This window comes from Toxorhynchites rutilus, chromosome 1, assembly GCF_029784135.1.
Source record: "Toxorhynchites rutilus septentrionalis strain SRP chromosome 1, ASM2978413v1, whole genome shotgun sequence".
NCBI classification, from domain to species: Eukaryota; Metazoa; Arthropoda; class Insecta; order Diptera; family Culicidae; genus Toxorhynchites; species Toxorhynchites rutilus.
Window position 1 is genome coordinate 96816672 of NC_073744.1, and position 21137 is coordinate 96837808.

Sequence of the window (21137 nt, forward strand, 5' to 3'; positions counted from 1 at the left end):
GCTTTGCAGAGAAATATGTACCATTAGGATATTTGTCACCGGCCGGTTAGCAGTTTGACTAAGAACCAAAAAACTTCGTTGCATGTTTAGACGAATCGATTGTACGAATTGCTGTACAACTGTATTTGGTTCACCGTTGTAGCGGCAGCGGCAGCAATTCGACTGTTCTGATCACAAAGCGCCTTGCGTTGATTCTGCAGTTTTTTACGGAGTAAAGCGTTCTGCATTATGGATTGGGTACTGAAGCTCACGTTGGGATGGATAACGCGGCTGTTGGGTTGATTTGTGCTGTTGTTGCATTTGTGGTGGATCAGTTGCATTCTCAACGTTGTTTTTTATGAGCATTCGGCGACTAATCGATTGGCGAGGCCTTGATTGAAGTATCTTCATCGAATCCACAAAGTTCGATTGTGCCCAGGCGAGAGGTATGTCCTGCCGACACCCATTATGGCTCTTCCTCGTTTGCTGTATCTTGATGTCGTTGTTCATCTGCACTTATGAAGTTTTTCACAGTAACATGTTGGTTCCGGTTGCTGAACTCGTAATTGCGACGGAACCTTGCTGCAAATTTTTACACATAGAGTCATCTACTGCTACCGGACGGCGGTTGCATAGCAGGGATTTTTTCAATGCCAATAGCTTACTAGTCGTCGAATGGGGCGGATACACACGTGTTGCATGTCCGATAGTATGATAGCCGGCAATCCGCAATTTGGAATAGCCGGATCTTATTCCTCTAGCGTAAGATTATCTGCGTTCAATAATTTCGAACAATCATATTATTCAGAGTACAAATCGTCCGGACATATTTTAAGAAATCTTAGCAGTTTTATATCTCGTTTTTATTAAGCTGCATAAATCAAAACCACACAAATAAACTCAAACGTTCAGATAACTCTGTATCATAAATTAAACACGTTCGATACGTAAACACCTCCACACTGTCAACGATGTCGATAATGTAGTACACCAATAACTTGATCTAGTACGACTGTAAATTGAAAATACGACGAACGGGTACGAAAACAAGGATGGGATTTGCGTACGTATCCTATTCGTTCGAAAACTATGATAAGGCCGTATATTATAGCGCGCAAAAATACCTTTCCAACAAGCTATACACCCTTATGTGCGATTCATATAGCACGTTACGGAGAAGAACGTCTACGTTCCGTCAACGTCTCCACCAATTCACACATGCAGTCAATGCTTCCACCAGCACCGTCACTTCAAATGCCAAATGAATGATTTATTTAATTTTATTCATGGTGTCGCCACCTACAACAATTTAAATTGCAATGCCCTCTTTCAAATCAGCATGCCTAGAATCAGTTCTAAATTTTGAAAAATTCAATGAGAATCATTGAATTCAATTATTTAAATGCTTAAACCCCGTAGTCCGACCCTTATGCAACAATAATAATAAATAGAATAATTCTTTCAACTAGTCGCGAATGATTTTCACTCCGAAATTTGGAGCTAGGAGATATGTTGGCATAAAAAGTACAGTAAGTTACTTATAAAACGATATGCTGAGGCACCACTCAGTGTCGCATTGGAGTCGGTTTTGACCAGTAATTGGACATTTGCGACTGGTGGCGACTTTCAATGTGGGGCCATAATTTGGGCCCCGAACTCAATATTTACAAAAATGTCCAACTAGATGTGAAAATGTCTAATTAAACGTGTTGCATCACAGATCTGTTCAATTAGCTTAATGTCGATGTAGATGTAAATTACTGTACAACCAAATCAAAACAAAAGCCGAGACACAAAGCCCAGACAAAAACCAAAACGAGCCGTCCGTCTCCGTCAATTATTCTTTTCTACAAACCCTGCCGGTCGTTTTCTTTGAACGTATGCTGACGGATCGTTACGTTGCTGGTGTATGTGAATTTTTTCATGAGAATTGCATGGTAGAATCATTGACGTATCGTGACGTGACGGGACGTGAACGTGACGTGTATGTTGTATGTGAATCGCACTTTATTCTCATTTACGGCCGTATCCGTATATTGATTCGTCGGATACGATACGTCGTCAAAGAAAAAGCTATCCTCATTTACGGCCGTATTTCTGTGTACTAGATTCATTTTGGTAAACTGTTTTATCGACATCGGTGAAAGATGTTTTTTTTTATTTTTTCACTTCTGTTTTGTTTTCATTTGAGATTCCTACATTGGGTACAGTTTTTGTCTGGAAAAAACGGAAATTCCCGGTTTTCTGAGTGATCCGCAGACATTCTACTGTGGGAATATCGATGGCCAAATTATTCAAGTTACTCCATAACAGCACGATTGATCTAATGTGACAACGAATCGATGATATGTGAATGGAATCCGCCGGAAGATAAGTGCATTAGTGTAGTCGCGTGAAATTCATGTCAGCTTGCGTGTGTAACTGCATGCGACATTCATTATATCGAAATTGAAGCAGGCAAGTCGGAGCACAAGAGGTATGAAACGGCCAATTGTACATGTTCACAATAATAACATTCTTTTCCCTCAGCACTGTCACATTCAGTCTTGAACGAAAGCTCCAGCCGTTCAGAACCATTCGGCAGCGGTTTTCTCAAATGTCAACCTGAAGGAAGTAAATCATATGTGCTCACTTAATGCCGGAGCGTATCAGGACAGTTTGGCTCTTGCAACCGAATATTCAGTTATTCTTGGTACAATTAATGAAATTCAAAAGTTACACATTCGAACGGTACAAATGGGACCAGGAAGCTTCTCAATAGTTTGGTGTTATAACGGTGCGAATGGATCTTCAGGACTCGAGTGGTCTGACTCCTTCGAGACAGAGCGCGTCAACTCAGACGACAAATGTAACTTACTCGAGCAACATGGCACTGCTTAAGCCAGGAGCCAGTAGTGCCGAGTTTGGTCAAGAAGTTGAAATTTACAATCTACTTATCATCGATCAGAATACGTTCGAGTTGCTACATGCACATCAATTCATGCAAACGGAGTATACTATGTCACTGATTTCGGCGAAGTTGGGTAACGACTCGAATACTTATTGCATCGTCGGCACAGCACTGGTACATCAAGCGGAACCGGAACCCAAAGTAGGAAGGATTATCATCTATCACTACGCGGATGGAGCCCTCACTCAAGTTAGCGAGAAGGGAATCAAGGGCGCGTGCTATTCTCTCATTGAGTTTAACGGCCGTGTATTGGCCAGCATCAATTCAACTGTACGATTGTATGAGTGGACTGATGATAAGGATTTGCAACTTGAATGTAACCATTTCAATAACGTGTTGGCATTATATTGTAAAACCAAGGGTAAACAAAATTAATGCAACCACTTGGATTCTTCAGAGTAACGGTTTTTTTTAACAGGAGACCTCATTTTGGTGGGTGATTTGATGCGATCTGTTACGCTGGAGGTAATTTTGAGGAGATCGCTCGCGACTATTAACCAAATTGGATGACAGCAGAGTGGATAACAGAACAATCTATTTGTTTGCCTAAAAGATGGATAAGTAGGGTTTCCGTAGCTCTGTTTATCATACGAATTTTTGTAATTTAGGGCCGCAACAACGGACGACGAACGACAGCAAATGCCAGAGGTTGCTCAATTCCATCTCGTTAATATGATGAATATATTCCGCCACGGTTCGCTCGTGATGGAAAACATTGGCGTACGACGCCGACAACGGGCTGTTTGTTATTTTGGTCAGCTATCGGTCTGGTCACACAAATATCACCTGATTATGAATTATGAATTTCTTCGAAAGTTACAAGAAAGTTTGACTGACACTATCAAATCTGTTGGCAAGATTGATTATTCGTATTGGCATAGTTATCATACCGAAATGAAAACGGAACGTTGCGGGGAATTTATTGATGGAGACCTTATAGAAGGTTTTTTAGATTTAAGTCGGGAAAAATGTACGATGTATTGGGATTGCAGATCGACGTGGATAGAACTAAGAAGGAGTGGCCGAAGATGATATAATCAATATTGTAGAAGACCTAACAAGAATACATAAGGATGTCCAGTGTTGATCAATAGTATTCAATCGATGCTATCAGTTGTTTTCTGACACAAATGCTGGGAAACCGAGATATTACAATTTTTTCTAAAAAAGTTTATTAATAATTCAACTCTTTAAGAGAGAGCTGGACGGACAATAGAACCAGATCGAGCTAAGCTCGTGAATTTCAGCGTTCCTCGCGAAGAATTATTTCATGTTTGTTGGATAATAAAGAGACACCAGTGAATGTACAAAGTTCGTACAACATCTCGTTATATTGATTCGAATAGTCATGCACGGCGTATTTCTCAAAACTATTTAAGAGTTTTATCAAAACTATATTACTTTTTGAATATGAAACATAGAATATTCAGGTGTAACGCGGTATGCGTAGGGGGATGTTAGTGTTGGTGCTGTAATTGGAGTATTGAAATATGTTATGAGATACAATTTGAATGCAATATTGTGGTATACCTATCAGGTTGGATATTTCCTAGCGTTCACATCTTTCCATCGGACTTCACACTACCAAGTGTCAAATCACCATCTGGAGAAATGTTGGCCCTGCGAATGAACGAATAGGTTAGTTGATTTCGAACTCTTCCGAATGCGATCATAATGCTTATTCGACTGCTTCTTTCGCTCGTGCTGATCCTGCAGCGGGGTGCCTGCTCCCCAAGCGAACCTATTATGGCTCCACCATCGTGGCTTTCATCACTGAGCAGACCTAACAGACAGAGGAACCCCATTAGAACGATCAGCTGCAGCTCTCCTCTTTGGCTGCCGCTGTTTCTAGATTACTTGATACGAGACTCGAGCAAAGCTAGGGGTAAAAGTTTCACATGAGAATAACTGAGACAGTTTTTATGCAATATATGAGATGCGAACGCTTGCTAGTGGTGAGGTTAAACAACGGCTTTTCCAGAAAATATTTAGCGATTGCAGTCTAAAAAAATAACAAAGAGAAAAGAACGAACATTCGTTCCTATAATTTACAATCGTCTTATACTAATAAACTTGATGGGAGAACCTAACGACAAATCAATCGATACAATTTTGCAAAACATAAATCAGGCAGTGAGAATTTGTATCAAAATTTCGCTTGCCTAAAAAATATGACAATTATGAAACGAAGCACGTTATTATAAATAGTAATAAAAGAAAAAGAACAACCACAATATATGAAATATGATCATGAAAAACGGTAATATATAGTACAAAACAACATTAAATTTGAATGTTGCAAGAGATAACCATTTCTGCAATGTTAAATGCATTGTAAGAATCCAGTTCTCTCGTAACATGTAAGAATTGATCTGTAGAATTCGATGCTTCCTAAGAAGTTCTAACGCTCATGGGACCACCTCGTTTCTGTTGGCACAATTTTTGCGTGACGGAGGGTAGTGGCTCCTGCAGTCGGCTTTGCAGAGAAATATGTATCATTAGGATATTTGTCACCAGCCGGTTAGCAGTGTGACTATGAACCAAAAGACTTCGCTGCATGTTTGGACAAATTTATTGTACGAATTGCTGCACAGCTGCATTTGATTCGCCGTTGTTAATCACAGCGACAGCGGCAACAATTCGACCGTTCTGATCACAAAGCGCCTTACGTTGATCCTGCAGTTTTTTTGCGGAGCAAAGCGTTCTGAATTATGGATTGGGTACGGAACTGCAGCTCACGTTGGGATGGATAGCGCGGCTGTTGGGTTGATTGTTGCTGTTGTTGCATTTGTGGTGGATCAGTTGCATTCTCAACGTTGTTTTTCATTGTTTCTGTTGATTTTCACTGAGAATTTGTTGCTGAGTAATCATGCTACTGTTAACTTTTTGTGCTAGCATGTCAACTAATCGATTGGTGAGGCGTTGTTTGAAATATCTCCATCGAATTTACAAATTGTGTCCAGGCGAAAGGTAGGTCCTGCCGACACCCATTCTGGCTCTTCCTCGTTTGCTGTATCTTGGTGTCGTTGTTCATCTGCACTTATGTAGTTGTTTCGGTTGCTGAACTTGTAATTGCGACGGAACTTTGCTGCGAAATTTGACACAATAGGGTCATCTATTGCTATCGGACGGCGGTTGCAGAGCAGGAATTTTCTCAATGCCAACAGCTGACTAGTCGTATAGCGAATAGGGCGGACACATGAGTTGCATGCCCGATAGTATGATAGCCGGCAATCTGCAATGTAGAATAGCCGGATCTTGTTCCTGTAGCGGAAGTTTATCTGCATTCAACAATTTCGAATTATTCAGAGTACATATCGTCTGCACATTTTTACAAAGATCTCACCTGCTTTATATCTCGTTTATATTAAACTGCACAAATCAAAACTACAAAAATAAACTACAACGTTCAGATAACTCTGTATCATAAATTGAACACGTTCGATACGTAAACACCTCCTGATTGTCAACAATGTCGATAATGTAGTACACCAATAACTTGATCTAGTACGACTGTAAATTGAAAATACAACGAATGGCTCGTACGAAAACAAGGATGGGATTTGCGTACGTATCCTATTCGTTCGAAAACTATGATAAGGGTGATAGTATGACGCGATACAATGAATACAACTAGAACTACGCGCTTACAACGACACCTCGCGGAAATACCGCAGGACTTTTTTGACAGCCTAATATGTATGAGAAATGCTGGTGGCATTTGTAACGTTTGGTGGAAAAAAAATATGTTACATGATATACATATGACAAACAAATAAAAAAAAACAAAAATAAAACTCAAAATTCAAAACACGCTATAAAAGATGAAGAGTTCCCAATTGAGGGTGTTCTTTGAATATGACGATGGTTGGTACAGACTCGCTTACAAAGGACTCTGAATTCCAGAGAATGTCTATTGTATTATAATGGGTATTACGGGCGAATTCTAATTGCAGCCACTTGGCATACTCTTCTTCTTGAATGGCGTTAACGTTCCCTGTGGAACTTTTGCCGTCTCAACGTATGCATCAACTAGCGTCATTTATTAATACTTAGTTGAGATTTCTTAAGCCAAATAACACGCCTTGAATGTATTCCGAGGGGCAAGCTCTAGAGTACGTGTGACCACAGTGCAAGTCGAAAGAAATTTTTCTGACGAAAAATCCTCCGGCCAGAACGGGAATCGAACACTAACACCCGGCATGATAATGTGAGACGCTAACCACTCGGCCACGGGTGCACTCACACTTGGCATACTCAGAGGTCTGATTAAACCGAATTTTGGGTTTCTCGGCCATTTCGTTTGTGGAGCGGTCAGTTGACAGAACGTGCCTAGGTGCCTATCTTGTTTTCGGTAGGACGGAGCTCGAATCAGTGAATACAATAGATTCTATAGTTTTTCTTTGTTCCTTTTTTAAATAGGCATCATTTAAAGGTGTAAAAATTTAGTATTTCGTTCTACAGGGTGGGCCATTTAAAGTGGAAGCATCTGGCAACCCCATAACTTTTGAGATGTCAGATTAACAAATGTCATACCGCGTTGGAAGCGTCATTTCAGTACAATTTTAACCATGGAACAATACACACCTAAACAACGCGCTGAAATTGTTCAGCTGTACATTCAAAATAACTTCTCAATTGTGTTAACTAAACGTGCGTGGAAAAATAAAAATAAAGTTAAAACATCGCCTGGAGACAACACTATACGTCGATTATATGCCAAATTTATATCGTCTGGTAGTGTTGGTAATGCCAGTTATCTGTCCAGACAACGACCAAGACGTTTCGACGAGAATATTGATGCCGTTCGAGCCAGTGTTGCAGAGACTCCATCGACATCAGGTCGCCATCGTTCGCAAGAGTTAGGCATCTTTTTATTGCCATTTGTTCGTGAAAATGAATTGGACAATTACTGGTTCCAACAGGACGGCGCTACATGCCATACAGAGGCTGCCACGACAAAATTATTGCGCGAAATGTTCCCCGGAAGATTAATATCGAAAAACGGCGATTATGACTGGCCACCGAGATCACCTGATTTGACGCCTCCTGACTTTTTTTATGGGGATATTTAAAATCCAAGGTATACACTGGTAAACCAAGGACCCTGGCTGCGCTGAAAGACAATATCCGACAAGAAATTGCTGCCATATCGGCCGAAACATTGGGCAAAGTGATGGAAAATGCCGAAAAAAGGGCACATTTTGCGGTCAAGGCCAGATGCGGTCATTTACGAGATATCATAATCAAAAAGTAGTTAGAACAAATCTCCTTGGACCAAAATAAATGAATTTCAAAAAAAAAATTAAAATTCCACTTCTTTACTTTGCTATTACAAAAACAAATCCTTCCACTTTAAATGGCCCACCCTGTATTATATCACGGTGTAAAATTAGTAAAGGTAAAAAGGAAACATAATCTCTTCTCTCCTGAATAATCAAGCTTTCATATAACCCCGTTGTGAACAGGAAAGCCTGTTCATCAGCGGCTTATCCAGGACCTTACTGCTGGACAAATTGATTCGTTTGAATACCGGGTGAGTCCTCAACTACGGCGAAACGGACGGGAGCCAAACCGAACGTCCGACCGATACTCGGTGTATCCGCAGTATCCCGCGGTGTACGCCATACACACCGTGCATTTAGAAGAAAGACCACCGATCGAAGACCACCCGTACCACAGCACTTCCTGAGGTCCTGAAACGAATCCGGAATCAGTAGATGGGGTAAAACCCTGCGCGCAGGTATGTTCTAAGAATGTGACATGGCCATGATCATAAGAGGGGGAAAGGAGAGAAGAGAATAGGGTTAAGAAAGATGTTAGAGTGAAAATGTGAAGCGAATAGAAAGGTTTGAAAATTGAATGTGAATTTCATTCAGAGAGTCGTGATTCGTTCGTCCGTCTTCCACATCATTCGTTTCATCCCTTGGAAACTGCAACTTCGGTGTTTTCGAAGAATTGGTTATAGAGGTGTTGACCATTCTGGTGCAACCAGACGTCGAAGGTTTTCGTTGTCCGAAAGTGGAAGTCTCGAAGACCTGAACCGTTCGGGACCATTTTATTGAGGGGGCTCTACCATAGCTGGGCAATCAAAGTGACGGGTGGTCCCTTTCGGAAAGCCACCTGGTTTTGAATCCCTCAACAAAAAAGGGTTCGCCGACGGTTACACATTGACTTCTTCGTTTGTGGTATCAGCCCCAACGCTACTATGGATATTTTCTGGATTTGCCCGGTTTGAGACCTTCTGTGAACAGTAAGGATCTTTTTTTCCAATTCATTTATTTGTAAGGCTCAATCGCATGAGCTTTGCGGAGCCACTAATTCATGATTTGTTTTTACAGAATTTCAACTTAAATCTATGTTCAGTAGGTTTCGACCGATTACTCGCGGTTTACTCGAGGTTAGAGGGGCAACAACTTTTGTGGGATGGGTCTGGTTAGGGATATGGATATGAGGTATCGTTGTCTCAACCGAGAGTTGCCGCACGCACTGTAGCATTGTGCATAATGAGCAGGGATAGCATCTGGTGTTTGACTATCTGTCGAGGGTGGGCGACGGTGAGATGAGGGGACAAGACAAACAAACTAACAACGAAAAAGAAAAAAAACACAAAAGCATTAAATTCTTATACTAGTCCGTTTCACAAACATATAGTTCAACTGCATATAGCAGATGTCGCGAGTTCCCAACACGTCTCTAACAGGAACATAGGGTTGTCTTCCTTGGGCCCTAAGGGCATTCAAAAGGTACTTTCTGGCTGCGTAGTTATCCGTACATTGCCAAACTGCATGATCGATGTCATCGTAACCGTTTCCACACCGGCAGACATTGCTTTGAACAAGATTTATTCGGTGGAGATGCACATCTAGTGAGTAGTGGTTGGACATAAGTCTACTCATTACACGAATGAAGTCACGACTTACGTCCAAACTTTGAACCACGCTCTCGAAGAAACATTTGGAATAATTGAATATAACCACCACCCAAGACTTCCAGTTTCCCAATCGGTTTGCCAACTCAAGAGGGAACTCTGACGCAGTAATTGGAAAAATTCATCGTATGAAATCTGTCTATCAAACAATTCGCCGTCCTGGGCACCCACCTTTGCGAGAGTGTCCGCTTTCTCATTGCCAGGAATTGAGCAATGAGAGGGGACCCATACAAAAGTTAACTTATAAGATCTTTCGATCAGTGCACTCATCTGCTGCCTCATTTTTGTGAGGAAATAAGATGGGTGCCTACTAGTTTTCATCGACTGGAGAGCCTCAAGCGAACTGAGACTATCCGAGAAAATGAAGTAATGGTCTGCAGGCTTGTTGGAGATCATCCCCAATGCGAAGTCGATTGCTGCCAACTCAACAACATAAACGGAACAAGGTTCCTGCAGTTTACGGAAGGTGCTCGAATTTTCTTTGAAAACACCGAAGCCAGTGGATCCATTGAGGCGAGTGAAGTATCTTTTCATGCAATTGAATTTTTGGTACTTTCGGTTAAAAATACGGGGAATGAAAGTTGGTCGAAGCTGATCTGAAATCCCAAGTATTGCTTGTTTCACCGACAGATCGTATTCAATTGAGGAACTGCTGATGTGAGCACGATCTGGAGTAAACGATGGAAGACAAATATCTGACGAAATATAGTGGTAATAAATTCTCATAAACCGAGATTGTATATTTAGATGAAGAATTTTTTCAAAGTTTTCAATCACAAGTGTGTTCGTGACTCCGCATTCCACCAGTATTCTGAGAGAAAGTTCCCAGAATCAATTTTGTAGAGGAGTTACTCCTGCCAGAACCTCGAGACTCATGTTATGCGTTGAGTGCATACAGCCAAGGACTATACGCAGACAATGATATTGAATTCGTTCCAATTTTAGAAGGTGACTTTTAGCTGCTGAGTGAAAGCAGAAAGAGCCATACTCCAGAATAGATAGAATAGTTGTTTTATAAAGCGTTATGAGATCTCCCGGATGAGCTCCCCACCACGTGCCGCAAATCGAACGGAGAAAGTTGACCCTCTTTTGACATTTTTGCTTCAAATACGTAATGTGGGTATTCCAAGTGCATTTTGAATCAAACCAGACACCAAGGTACTTAAAGGTCAATGATTGGGTAATGCTTCTGCCCAAAAGCTTGAGTTACAATTTGGCTGGGAACCGCTTTCGAGTAAACACTACCAGTTCTGTTTTCTGCGGCGAGAATTCGAGCCCTAAGTTCCTTGCCCAGGAAGACAAGTTATCTAGGGAATTTTGCAGTGGTCTTTGCAAGTTTTCGGCATGGAAACCTCTGACGGAAACCACACCATCATCTGCAAGTTGTCTTAGCGTGCATTGTTCTGCCAAACAACTGTCAATATCTTTCACATAAAAATTATAAAGAAGGGGTCTGAGACATGAGCCTTGGGGTAGACCCATATAACTATTTCTGGAAGTTGTCAGTTGTCCAAGGGTAAAGTTCATTCGCTTTGCTGACAACAAATTTTACAAGAAGTTATTCAAAATTCCAGGAAGTCCACATCTGTCCAGATTGTCTGACATAATTTCTATGTAAACCGAATCAAAAGCTCCCTTAATATCCAAGAATACTGAAGGTAGTTGCTCCTTGTGCGCAAAGGCCAGTTGAATGTCCGTAGAAAGCAACGCTAGACAATCGTTTGTTCCTCTGCTCTTACGAAACCCAAATTGTGTACTTGATAGCAAATTATTTGTCTCGATCCATTGATCGAGTCTTCGAAGGATCATTTTTTCCAACAATTTTCTAATGCACGAGAGCATAGCAATCGGACGGTATGAGTTGTGGTCAGACGCTGGTTTGCCAGGCTTTTGAATTGCTATTACTTTGACCTGTCTCCATTCGGGTGGCACAATATCAGTAAGGATCTTGTAGTGGTTGATTATAACAACGAACAGCATTGTTGATGGCAGCGGTGACAACATCACACTTAAGACTGATTTAGACGGTATCAGTCAACGCGCTAGTAGAAGAATCCAATCACTAGAGTCTAGTTATTAGAGCCATGTAAACACCCGGCTCCAGTTACTTGCGCAAGTATCGCACAAGTAATTGGCCACGCCAGCGAATAGAAAATTTTCTAGATACTGGCGCCAATAGATAAATGACAATTGCTTCCAAACAGTGCGTCATATTAGACATTTGTGTGAAATCGAAATACCAGGCAGTTTCAGTGGTGCCATATATTTATTTGTACTGTAAGGGGAAAAATCTTTTTCGGCTATGGTGAAGACAATTATTAAACGGTGTTATTTGGCTTGCTCTGTAATTTGTATGTTTGTATGTTTGTAATACCAGGGACAGACATACAGCTGTACTTGCGTTGTAAGAGTACAGCGTTGTACAGGTACTATCGTACCATGACAGACATACTTTGGTTGTACATTGTACCGTATGTCAAACTGATAATCAAAAATTTTTCCAATTTTCACCACATATTTCAATGAAAAAGGTTTTTATTTAGTGTCTAAACTATCAAACACAACAAACAAATTTCCAATCTGAGTTATTAATACTTATGACAGACATACAGCTGTACTTGCGTTGTACTTCGAAAATTGTATGTCTGTCACCATGTACAGCGCTAGAACCATGCAAGCAACTCGGTACAATCGCTGTACCTGTACCGACCTGTTTTACCGCTGTACATGGCTACAGTTGTACTGTGCGCAGCGCCATAGACGGTTAGTGGTGGGTAGCATGAACAAGCAGAATCAAATCACTTGATAAACGTTCTTTTCATTCACTTTCTTTTAAGTTAATAACTCAGATTGAAAACTTTTTTGTTGTGTTTGATAGTTTAGACACTAAATAAAAACCTTTTTCATTGAAATATGTGGTGGAAATTGGAAAAATATCTGATTGTCAGTTTGACATACGGTACAATGTACAACCAAAGCGAGATGAAGAATAGAAGGTGGGAAGATTCACGAGTTTTGGTTGTGTTAAACTTTGATTGTATTAGTAGCCAGGAAGATAGGAAGTTCACATACCAGGCATACCAGTCAGTTACTCAAATGGTACAAAATTGAATGTGTCAACGAATAACTTTGAAAGACGATAAAGAGAAACTAATTACATGTTTCCAAAACACATTTTTCGCATTACGCAGAAACATATCACGAACTAAAATGTTTAATTTTTTCTTTGATTTCTTCTTATATCAGAAGTAGTATTCTAATGTCTACTATGTTCGGATTTTAGAGCAACTTCATGGAAGTTTATCTCTTGTCAGTAATTGTAATTACTTTTTTCACAATTAGAGTGCTGAAAACTTCATTCGTCTAAAACTAAGATGCAAGCAGAAAACTTTTCGTCTCAATCTAGGTCAAACAAAGTCAATTAAATTTCATTTTGAAGTACATTTTACATGAATAAAACATGCAACCCTTCTTTCCATGCACTGCTAAATGTTTATCCGTCAAAGGAACAAAAGATTCTGTGACTCTGACTTTGTTCATTTACGTTTTTGGTCGACGTAACGAGAAGTAAAGTTGAATTGAAATTAAGTTTACAACATCCCAAAAATATTGAAATTTCAGTTTCACATCTACAAGCAAATGTGTGAGGAGCTGAAAGGCCACGGCGTTATACTTACGGCGGTCGAATTGAAAAACCGGATCAATAATCTCTCTCGGAAGTACAGGTAGATACTTTTTGAAAAGAATATAAAATCAAGTCAAAATAATGGCATATTTGGTCCCTACGTGGGGAAATGTGACCGTTGTCAAAATAATCACAAGTGCCCCTGATTTTCATAAACTCCTGATCCACTGAAAAAAATCATGAAATTAATACCAGAGATAAGATATTTTTTGTGGCATTTGTGATTATTTTGACAACTGAGCTACTTAAAAGACATATTTACAAAGCATTCGGACCAAATATGCTTTTATTTTGGCTCGAATTAACATGCTTTTCGGCTGTTAAAACGTTTGAGTCAGCACTATACGGGCAATTTTTTGAGATAGTGTACTTTTACCGATCCGAAAGAAACGCCATGGGGCCCTCGGGAGGATCACCTTCTTCTTGGGATTATTTTGATATTCTACACAGTTTTCTCCATACTTATAAACAAAACAGCACTCGCGATTTGATGGATGAGGTGATTGGTTCCGGTAAGTTAAAAGTAATTTTGACAGTAAATTTTCGAAAGAAGGAGACTGCATGGATCGACTTTCTCTTGTGTTAAACATCATCTCATTGCTTCGCCAACTCGCAAGCAGATCGGTCGAACCTATATTTGATCCGATACAGGTGTTTTTTTTACATCCGTTTCTAGTGTGTATTTTTTCATCTGGTGCGCTGCGAGCGAGTAAAGCTCATAAAAAGTGGTGCGCTATTGAGACAATCCGGCAGCAAGTCACATCATCACACACGCTACACAGCAGCGGGGCAAGTAGAAGTTTATTTTCCTCTTACCTCTTCCATCATTCTGTATAGCTTCTGTGCTCGATTTATACCATTGTTTATCTTTGTGTTTATCATATCGGCAAGCGTTGGCATTAGGGGTGTTCATTTCTTACATCACCGTTGAACATTTATTGGAACTTTTTTCATTTTCAAATTACACATAATAACAAAAATTGAAATAAATAAAATTTTCAACAATAACTAATATAGAAATATAATTTCTTTTACTAATTTATATTTTCCAAATTATTATTTTCTGTTCATATCGAACAGTTGTCTACTTCTTCGTTTTTATTAATATGGCAGAGGGCGGGGAGGATCCCCCACCCACGCCAAAGAATATCTCAGATAATGAACCTCCTCCTGAAGAGCAGGAGGATGAAACAGAAGATGAGGAGGAAAATTCTGTGTACGAAATAGAAAGCTCTGAAGATGAGGAAAAAGACGAGAAGCAGGATTTTCGTCTAAAAGAATACCCTGATGGCGCCAAAGGCCCATTTATCGTATACTTTAGACGAAAATCCAAACCTCTTAACGTCATTCGCATCTCAAAAGAGTTGACACAGAAATTTTCCGAAGTTACCGAGATTACTCGGATGGGGCCAGACAAATTACGAGTTGTCGTCTCCAGCAGAACCCAAGCGAATGAAATAACGCGCTGTGATCTCTTTGCGATCGAGTATCGCGTATACGTACCCTGTTGCAACGTTGAAATAGACGGTGTAATAAACGAAAAGGGTTTGACTCGAAAAGAGATACTCGATGGTGTCGGTCGCTTCAAGAACTCTTCACTTAAAAGTGTGAAGATTCTTGCATGCGATCGACTGAAATCTGTGTCACTTAAAAATGACAAAAGAGTTCTCAATCGGACAAACTCTTTTCGTGTGACATTTGAGGGTTCCGCCCTTCCAAACTACGTTGCAATAGGTGCACTTCGTTTACCTGTTCGGTTGTTTGTACCCCGGGTAATGAAATGCAACAAATGTATGCAACTCGGTCACACGGCCGCCTATTGTTGCAACAAAAAACGTTGCGCAGATTGTGGAGAGAGCCATGATGAGAATCCTTGCCCGAAAGAGCGCAAGTGTCTTCATTGCGGCGGGACTCCTCATGATCTTACTCAATGCCCGGTGTACATACAACGAGGGGAAAAAATCAAGCGTTCCTTAAAAGAACGTTCCAAGCGGACTTATGCAGAAATGCTTAAGAGTCCCGTTCCAACGACTCAGGACAATCCCTACTCCATTCTGCAGAACGACGAGCCTGTTGCTGACGCTCCCAATGCAGGAAGTTCCGGTACATCGCAGGGTGCCATCAGGAAAAGAAAAATTACTTCTTTTCCATCACTCCCCAGAAAGAAAACCGAAACTTCCCAAGTTGGAATGAAAACTCGAATCGAACGTGCTGAGAATAGACCGAAGCAAGTACCTCCTGGTTTAAGCGGTTCTTCTACGCACCAGGGGTCCTCAGCACTTACCGGAGCAGCACCCAACACGTCTGCTCCTTTTTCGCGGTCGAGGCAACAGCCACAATCTGGCTTGCTTGCGCTTTCTGACCTGGTGGACAACATTTTAAATGCTTTAAATATAAACGACCCTCTTAAAAGCATAGTATTATGTTTGCTTCCGATTGTGAGAACATTTTTGAAAGAAAAATGTGGTTTTTTGGCAGCGTTCATTTCCCTCGATGCCTGATTCAGGGCAAGAGGTCAAGGATTTGACCACTGTAATACAGTGGAATTGCAGAAGCATCATTCCTAAACTAGATCAGTTTAAATTTTTAGTTCACAGCTCTAACTGTGATGTATTTTCTCTCTGTGAAACATGGCTTTCTTCAGCCGATGAGCTGAATTTCCACGATTTCAACATTATTCGCCTCGATCGAAATGACTCGTTTGGTGGCGTACTATTGGGGATTAAAAAATGTCACTCCTTCTATAGAGTCACTCTCCCATCGATGACAGGCATTGAAGTTGTTGCTTGCCAGACACAAATCAATGGCAAAGACCTCTGCATTGCTTCGATATATATCCCTCCCAGAACTACGGTAGGTCGCCATCAGTTCTTTGATACTATCGAGGCAATGCCGGAGCCGCGGTTAATCTTAGGTGATTTCAACTCCCATGGAACAGCATGGGGATCACTCTACGATGACAACCGTGCCACTTTGATTTATGATCTGTGCGACAACTTCAAATTGACAGTTTTGAATACTGGGGAAGCAACCAGAATAGCCAACCCTCCTGCACGGGCAAGCATGCTAGACATATCTCTATGCTCTTCTTCGTTATCCCTGGATTGCATGTGGAAGGTAATCCAAGATCCCCACGGTAGTGATCACCTACCAATAATTTTATCGATCGCTAATGAATCAAGCTTTCGTGAGTCAGTCAATATTTCGTATGACCTCACGAAGAATATTGACTGGAGAACATTTGCGGAAATAATATCTGAAGCAATTGTTTCAATGCATGAACTTCCTCCACTCGAAGAGTATAACTTTATATCGAGTTTGATTTACGAAAGCGCACTTCAAGCTCTAAAGAAACGTGTACCGGCTACCACTTTCCGACGTCGTCCTCCATCACTTTGGTGGGACAGGGAGTGTTCAAAGGTCTACCTTGAAAAATCATCCGCTTTCAAAAAATTCAGGAAAACTGGATTAGTGGAATGGTTTCTAAAGTACCAAGCTCTAGAAGCCAAACTAAAAGGTTTGGTTAAAGCAAAAAAGCGTGGATATTGGCGGAAGTTCGTCAATGGTTTGTCAAGAGAGACCGCTATGAGCACTCTTTGGAATACGGCTAGGAAAATGCGTGGCTGGAACCATACAAACGAAAGTGAGGAATACTCTGACCGTTGGATTTTTAACTTTGCAAGGAAGGTTTGCCCCGACACCGTTCCTGCACAAAACGTCGTACGCGACATTCCACTTCAAAGCGATTATGAGAATTTTTCGATGGTGGAATTCTCAATTGCCCTTCTCTCATGTAACAATTCAGCTCCGGGGTCGGACAAGATTAAATTCAACTTGTTGAAGAATCTTCCCGACTTGGCAAAACAGCGTTTGCTGAACTTGTTCAACAAGTTTCTGGAGCTGAATATTGTCCCGCATGACTGGAGACAAGTGAGAGTGATAGCCATACGGAAACCCAACAAGCCGGCTAGCGATCACAACTCGTATAGGCCGATTTCAATGTTATCCTGTATTCGTAAATTGTTAGAGAAAATGATTCTACTTCGTTTGGACAAGTGGGTCGAAACGAACAATTTACTGTCAAATACGCAGTTTGGCTTCCGCCGAGGTAAAGGGACAAATGATTGTCTCGCGCTGCTATCTTCTGAAATCCAAATCGCATTTGCTCGCAAAGAACAAATGGCTTCCGTTTTTCTCGATATCAAAGGGGCATTTGATTCAGTTTCCATGGAAATTCTCTCAGAGAAGCTTCATAATCGTGGACTTTCACCAATTCTCAATAATTTCCTGTACAATTTACTGTCAGAAAAGCACATGATTTTCTCTCATGGCAGCTCGAAATCTTCTCGTTACAGTTTTATGGGCCTACCACAAGGCTCCTGCCTAAGCCCCCTCTTGTACAGTTTTTACGTCAATGATATGGATGATTGTCTAACTAGAGACTGCACGTTGAGACAACTTGCAGACGATGGAGTTATTTCCATCACGGGTACTAATCCCGTCGTTCTGCAAAAGTCGTTGCAAGATACCCTGAACAATCTGTTCACGTGGGCCCTCAAGCTGGGTATCGATTTCTCTACGGAGAAAACTGAAATGGTCGTTTTTTCTAGGAAGCACGAACCCGCCCAATTCCAGCTTCACCTATCCGGCAAAACGATCCAACACTCTATGTTTTTCAAATACCTGGGTGTATATTTTGATTCTAAATGTACCTGGGGGAGACACATTGCGTATTTGAAACAGAAATGCCAGCAAAGAATCAATTTTCTCCAAACAATAACCGGAACATGGTGGGGTGCCCATCCAGGAGACCTCATTCTGTTGTACAAAACAACGATATTATCAGTGTTAGAATATGGCAGTTTTTGCTTCCGATCAGCTGCCAGGATTCATATTCTCAAGCTGGAGAGAATACAATATCGTTGCTTGCGTATAGCCATGGGGTGTTTGCATTCGACACATACGATGAGTCTCGAAGTTTTGGCAGGAGTACCCCCGCTTACTCTTCGGTTCACAGAATTATCCTACAGATTTCTCATCCGTTGCAAGATCATGAATCCATTGGTGATTGATAACTTCGAAAATCTACTCCAACTGACTCCTCAGTCAAGTTTTATGTCTTTATACCATGAGTACCTTACCCACGACGTGCACCCTTCACCAGGCATCTCCAACCAAGTTTGCTTCCCATACTTCTGCAATTCCTCTGTCATTTTTGATCTGTCCATGCGACAAAAAATCCATGGAATCCCAGATCACCTACGCTCCGATTCTATTCCGCCGATATTTTCGGCAGAATATGGGAAAGTTAGATCTGATAAAATGTTCTTTACTGACGGTTCATTCATAAACGGGTCCACTGGCTTCGGCATCTTCAATGAAAATTCCAGTGCCTCTTTCAAACTCAAAGATCCTTGTTCCGTGTATGTAGCTGAACTGGGTGCGATATATTACGCATTAGGGATCATTGAAACATTGCCCATCGACCACTATTTTATTTTTTCAGACAGTCTCAGCTCAATAGAGGCAATCCGCTCAATGAAAGTTGATAAATGCTCATCTTATTTCCTAACAAGTATAAGACAACTATTGAGTGTTTTGGTCGAAAAATTATTCAAGATTACCTTAGCATGGGTTCCCTCTCATTGCTCGATACCGGGGAATGAGAAAGCGGACTCGCTAGCTAAGGTGGGCGCTTCAGAAGGCACACTTTTTGAAAGGCAAATTGCTTATAATGAATTTTTCCACATTCCTCGTCAGAATACGCTCGTAAGTTGGCAGCGCATGTGGAGTGAAGATGAGTTCGGTCGTTGGTTACACACGATTATCCCTAAGGTCTCGACGAGTGCATGGTTCAAGGGATTGAATGTAGGTCGTGATTTCATTCGCGTGATATCTCGGCTTATGTCCAATCACTACAACCTAAACGCGCATCTCTATCGCATTGGGCTCGCAGCAAACAATCTTTGTGATTGTGGCGATGGCTACCACGACATCGAGCATGTTGTCTGGTCGTGTATCCGGTTCCATGCTGCTCGCTCTCAGCTCTCTAGAGTACTGAGAGCACAAGGCAGACAATCGGATATCCCCGTCCGGGATATCTTAGGTAGCCGTGATCCTGATCTTCTTCTTCATCTATACCTGTTCCTCAGAAACGCCGATGTCAACGTTTAATGATGTTTCCTTCGTTGTGTCCCCGTTTCATATCCCTCCTATCCAAACGATAAACTTTTACTTAGTCGCGGCAATACATACACACACTCTAACTCTACACGAGCTGATGATTGCGCCGGCTAGTGACCATTCTATCCTGGATTCCTCGAGTCGAGAAAGACGCACCACGCTAGATATGGGGTACAGACTAGGGGGGCGTTGCTGATTAATGGTCAGCTGCATTCCCAATAGCAGGTATCCCGTGTCGGGCACACGTACAGAGCATCGAAGACTGCAACATACCAATTATGAGAACACTTGTAATACTAACCTCGAGCCAACCGCGAGTAATCGGTTACATATTACTAACATAGTTGTAAGCAAACATTGTAGAAAAATTGAACTCCCGGCCCCGTTAGGCTGACGCCATATGAGCCTTAATAAAATATATATCTTGGATAAAAAAAAAATCATCTAGAAAGCTTTCCTTACCATTTTTAATTTATTGAATGTGAGATAAGAACTTCCCTTTCAATTTGAGTCGTACAAATATAGTATCAAATCTAATGCAATGGGTGACTTTAGCGGTGGTCCAAATGACCTGTTTGGTATAATTATTCTGAAAAGAATCAAACTGAGACCTTGCAGAATCATGCGCGGAACGTGAATGTATGTAAATAACCACTCAGTCTTAGCATTCAAATTCATTTTCATTGAAGCAGCTTTGGATTTATGAGTAATTTGAGTTGGGTTCTGATTCAAGATAGAATAGATAGTTCATCCGGCATCTTCTGGAAAGTATTCCAGCCAAATTTTATAGTTTTTCACTCAACTTGAAAACAGTTTTTTGATCTATATCAGGCATTAACGAAGCAACTAACAATATCTTTTATTTTGTTCCAGATGATGACTACTGCGATGCTGAGTATTTAGATGAAGCGTACAACCCGGAGAACGACACATTCGCTCAATCTATGTTTATGTCACCTTCTGCGCCGACATCATCAGTATCATCGCCATCACCAACACTGCCATCATCAAGCCGCAGGCATTCCGCTCCTAAAAAGAGAAAACAAAATGTGCAGGAAAAATTGTTGGAATTGGCTATAAAAGAAAACGAAAATATGGTAACTTTTATGGAGTATTCCAAGACTACAGATCTTCAAATAATCGAGCTCATGAAAGAAAATAACGCGTTGATGAGCAAGCTGGTCGATAAAATTTGAATTGGAAATTGGAAATTTGAACCAAATAAAACATGTTCAAAAAATCAAATGAATACAGAAATTGATGAAAAGTTTGCGGTGGTGGGTACCACCCATTGTTTTTACAGTGAATATAGAGGGATATAATGGGACAGTTTCCCTGTGATATTTACCGAAATGTACCATCAGTGCGTTTCTAATCCTGGATGCTGATGCGTTTTCGTTTCTTACTAT

At 41.0% G+C, this 21137-nt stretch overlaps 2 protein-coding genes and 1 long non-coding RNA gene across 5 annotated transcripts; 2 read left to right on the forward strand and 1 right to left on the reverse strand.

The window, feature by feature from the left end:
- Positions 1–2178: 2178 nt before the first annotated feature.
- LOC129761086 (DNA damage-binding protein 1-like) lies at positions 2179–4275 on the forward strand. Of its 2 annotated transcripts, XM_055758796.1 has the most exons (4): positions 2179–2455; positions 2509–2827; positions 2927–3290; positions 3348–4275. In XM_055758796.1, exons 2-4 carry the CDS (start codon positions 2762–2764, stop codon positions 3437–3439), a joined length of 522 nt encoding a protein of 173 aa, XP_055614771.1. In that variant the 5' UTR covers positions 2179–2455; positions 2509–2761; the 3' UTR covers positions 3440–4275. The 2 variants fall into 2 exon arrangements, with proteins under 2 accessions (XP_055614771.1, XP_055614765.1); XM_055758790.1 differs by having other exon boundaries at positions 2509–3290.
- LOC129761110 (uncharacterized) lies at positions 4235–6517 on the reverse strand. Of its 2 annotated transcripts, XR_008740433.1 has the most exons (4): positions 6276–6517; positions 4874–6210; positions 4460–4808; positions 4235–4398 (listed from the first exon to the last, which is right to left on the reverse strand). It is a non-coding gene; the product is annotated as an uncharacterized LOC129761110 (long non-coding RNA). The 2 variants fall into 2 exon arrangements; XR_008740432.1 differs by having other exon boundaries at positions 4460–6210.
- Positions 6518–13366: 6849 nt separating this feature from the next.
- On the forward strand, positions 13367–20924 carry LOC129761215 (uncharacterized). Its single transcript, XM_055758930.1, has 4 exons — positions 13367–13427; positions 13482–13585; positions 14023–14057; positions 20602–20924. The coding sequence occupies exons 2-4, from the start codon at positions 13500–13502 to the stop codon at positions 20922–20924; spliced, it is 444 nt and encodes a 147-aa protein (XP_055614905.1). The 5' UTR covers positions 13367–13427; positions 13482–13499.
- Positions 20925–21137: the final 213 nt, after the last annotated feature.

What these genes read in the sequence shown, in the direction of transcription:
- LOC129761086 (XM_055758790.1), top strand. Translation starts at nt 2,762, where the DNA reads ATGGATCTTCAGGACTCGAGTGGTCTGACTCCTTCGAGACAGAGCGCG. An exon ending in ATTATATTGTAAAACCAAGG is followed by an intron (nt 3,291 to 3,347) that starts GTAAACAAAATT and finishes TTTTTTTAACAG; the next exon opens with GAGACCTCATTTTGGTGGGT.
- LOC129761215 (XM_055758930.1), top strand. Translation starts at nt 13,500, where the DNA reads ATGTGTGAGGAGCTGAAAGGCCACGGCGTTATACTTACGGCGGTCGAA. An exon ending in AATCTCTCTCGGAAGTACAG is followed by an intron (nt 13,586 to 14,022) that starts GTAGATACTTTT and finishes TAAACAAAACAG; the next exon opens with CACTCGCGATTTGATGGATG. An exon ending in GGATGAGGTGATTGGTTCCG is followed by an intron (nt 14,058 to 20,601) that starts GTAAGTTAAAAG and finishes ATTTTGTTCCAG; the next exon opens with ATGATGACTACTGCGATGCT.